This window comes from Engraulis encrasicolus, unplaced genomic scaffold (assembly GCF_034702125.1).
Source record: "Engraulis encrasicolus isolate BLACKSEA-1 unplaced genomic scaffold, IST_EnEncr_1.0 scaffold_28_np1212, whole genome shotgun sequence".
NCBI lineage: Eukaryota > Metazoa > Chordata > Actinopteri > Clupeiformes > Engraulidae > Engraulis > Engraulis encrasicolus.
This window is the reverse complement of record NW_026945577.1, coordinates 1,000,543-1,003,042: the sequence shown is the minus strand read 5'-3', so window position 1 is coordinate 1,003,042 and position 2,500 is coordinate 1,000,543. Positions and strand designations below refer to the sequence as shown.

Here is a 2,500-nt window from a genome sequence, read left to right as displayed (position 1 = left end):
AGTGGTGGTGGTGGGTGTTGCTTTCTGGGGTAGGGCGTTTGGGGGCACCATTTGCTGAGGAGGAAGAGGATGAGGATGAGGAGGATGAGGAGCAATGGGCTTCTGGGGCAAGGTGGCAGCAGTGTTGGGTGGGGCCATTTGCATAGGGGGCGGGTGAGGGTGGGCTGTGGGTGGTGGTGTGGCCTTTACAGTGGCAACCCCACCTGAAGGCACAACAGTTGTTACTGCTGCTACTGCTGGTGGTGGAGGGGGAGAGGAGAAAGGCACTGATACCCCCACACCAACAGGGGGCACCACCACTTGGGGCATATTGGGGAACTTTACAGCAGCAGCTGGCCCTGGTACCACTGGAACCATCTGGGCCAGTGCAACTGGAGCCATTGAGGGCACTGGTGACAATCGGGGCACTGGGACTGAAGAGACAGGAGGCATTTGGGCCATTGAGGCTGGACCTGGAGCCATGTGCACCATTGTGGCTGGACCTGGAGCCATTTGCACCATTGTGGCTGGGTTAGGAACCAATGGAGCCATTGTTGCAACTGGGACTGTTTTTTGGGCAGACGGAGGGACTGGAGCCATCGAGGAGGTGGTCATTATTGGGAGAGGCGTTGGGGTGGGCTGAGCCGGAATTTTGTTTTGGGTCAACTGTGGTGCCATGGCCACCGCTGCTGCCTGCCGCTGGGCCAAGCCTGGTGCCGACGGCGCCGCCACGGACGCGGAAGGCGGCAGCACGGGGGTGACAAAGGTCGCAGGGGTGGTCGCCATGGGAACCGGCGTCACGGCAACATGCACCGCAGCAACGGGCGGAGCCTGAGCACCGGCACACGTCTGGGATTGGCAGAAAATGAAAGGGGGGATGGAGTCAGTCTTAAGTGACTTGACGAATGATGCTTATTGGATATTGGAAAACGCCATCACATGACGGCAAACAATGTCATGTGCCATGCCATGCCATGGAAGGTGAGGAAAAACACGATGCTGCATGATGTCAGCATGCCACAAACCAAACCAAACCAAACGGCACACCATAACCAGTAAACAACCAAACCGAAAAAAACTCAACATGCATCAAACTAACAATGCAACACGCGCAAAAAAACTCCACGAGCAAACCAACACAACAACCCATGAAAACGCAACGCAAGCAAAGGCAAGTTAAACGCTTAGGTTAAGCTTGACTCAAAAATGAGGACTGAGGACCACAGCTTGTTGGGTGTCAAAATACAATAACTCATTGCTCAATTTCTGCACTCTAAATTCAGATTTCTTTTTTCTCTAGAGCCATGTAGTACAGCAACGCACCTGATAACTATTATCACCACTTCACTATTCTCTTGAAATTTTAAAAATATGTATATTTATATTTTTCCCAAAAAAGCTCAAGTGTAAAAAATTACAAAAAAGTTTTTTTTTACCTGAAGAAGGTCGGATGACCGAATCATATTAAAGTTTGCTGGTGGAAAGGACAGTGTGTGGGATCTTTTTACACTTCAATGACAACCCTCCCTTTAATAATATCCTAGGCACCTGTGCTATAGAAGTGTACAAAAATCTTGGAGCAGTGAGACTGACAAGTGTCTGAGCCACTACATTAGTCCATGGTCAAGCTCAGCCTCCTGTACGATAAAACACCCAAATCTCCAATTACAAGCCTTGACATACAGTACAGCACAGCACGCATCCACTGCACAGCTCCAAACCATGCGGATGATTACCACACACACACACACACACACACACACACACACACACACACACACACACACACACACACACACACACACACACACACACACACACACACACACACACACACACACACACACACACACACACACACACACACACACACACACACACACACACACACACACACAAACACACACGTCAGCAAGGGAACATGTACCCTGTGCAGTATGCCAGTGAAGGAGGGTGGCATTCTCTCTCTCTCCCTCTCACTCACTCGCACGCACGCACACACAGGGTATGCCAGTGAAGGAGGGTGGCACTTAATATGCGCCCAAGCTGCTGTGGAGACATACAGTCATGTGTGAGCAGCCTGGTACAGGAATTGGGTTACCGTGACATATGGAACATTCTATGAGGATGTGCGTGAGGGTGTGTACGGTGAACAATGAGGTAGAGTTACTCTGCATTGGGGAGGGTGTGCGTGTATGTGTATGTCCATTGCATGTGCGTGTGTGAGTGTGTGCGTGTGTGGGTGTAGGTGTGTGAGCACAGGATGACAGTGACGTCAGAGAGAGTAGAGAGAGAGAGGTTCTATTGGCCCATTGTTTCCGGGTTCTATTATTGCAAGGGGGAGGGGGGTAAATCCCCCTTTAGGCAGACCTAAGCATACCTAAGGACTGTTCTATTCAATGCTAGGAGTATTATGACACGCCCCTTTAGACAGACCGGAACCTGGTCATGTTAGGTGCCCATAGCAACCTATTACATTGGCATATCTCTATACTTAAAGAATCTCTGGTGACGTGGTGAG

At 50.5% G+C, this 2,500-nt stretch overlaps 1 protein-coding gene across 1 annotated transcript in view; it reads right to left on the bottom strand.

Annotated features, from left to right (window-relative positions):
- The window catches only part of LOC134443101 (serine/threonine-protein kinase WNK1-like), a 168,646-nt gene that overhangs the window by 34,428 nt on the left and 131,718 nt on the right, over positions 1–2,500 (bottom strand). The window contains exon 17 of the mRNA XM_063193035.1: positions 1–828. This exon is cut by the window's left edge and continues 24 nt beyond it. Within this exon, the coding sequence (XP_063049105.1) occupies positions 1–828 (828 nt within the window). The remainder of the gene's footprint in view (positions 829–2,500) is intronic.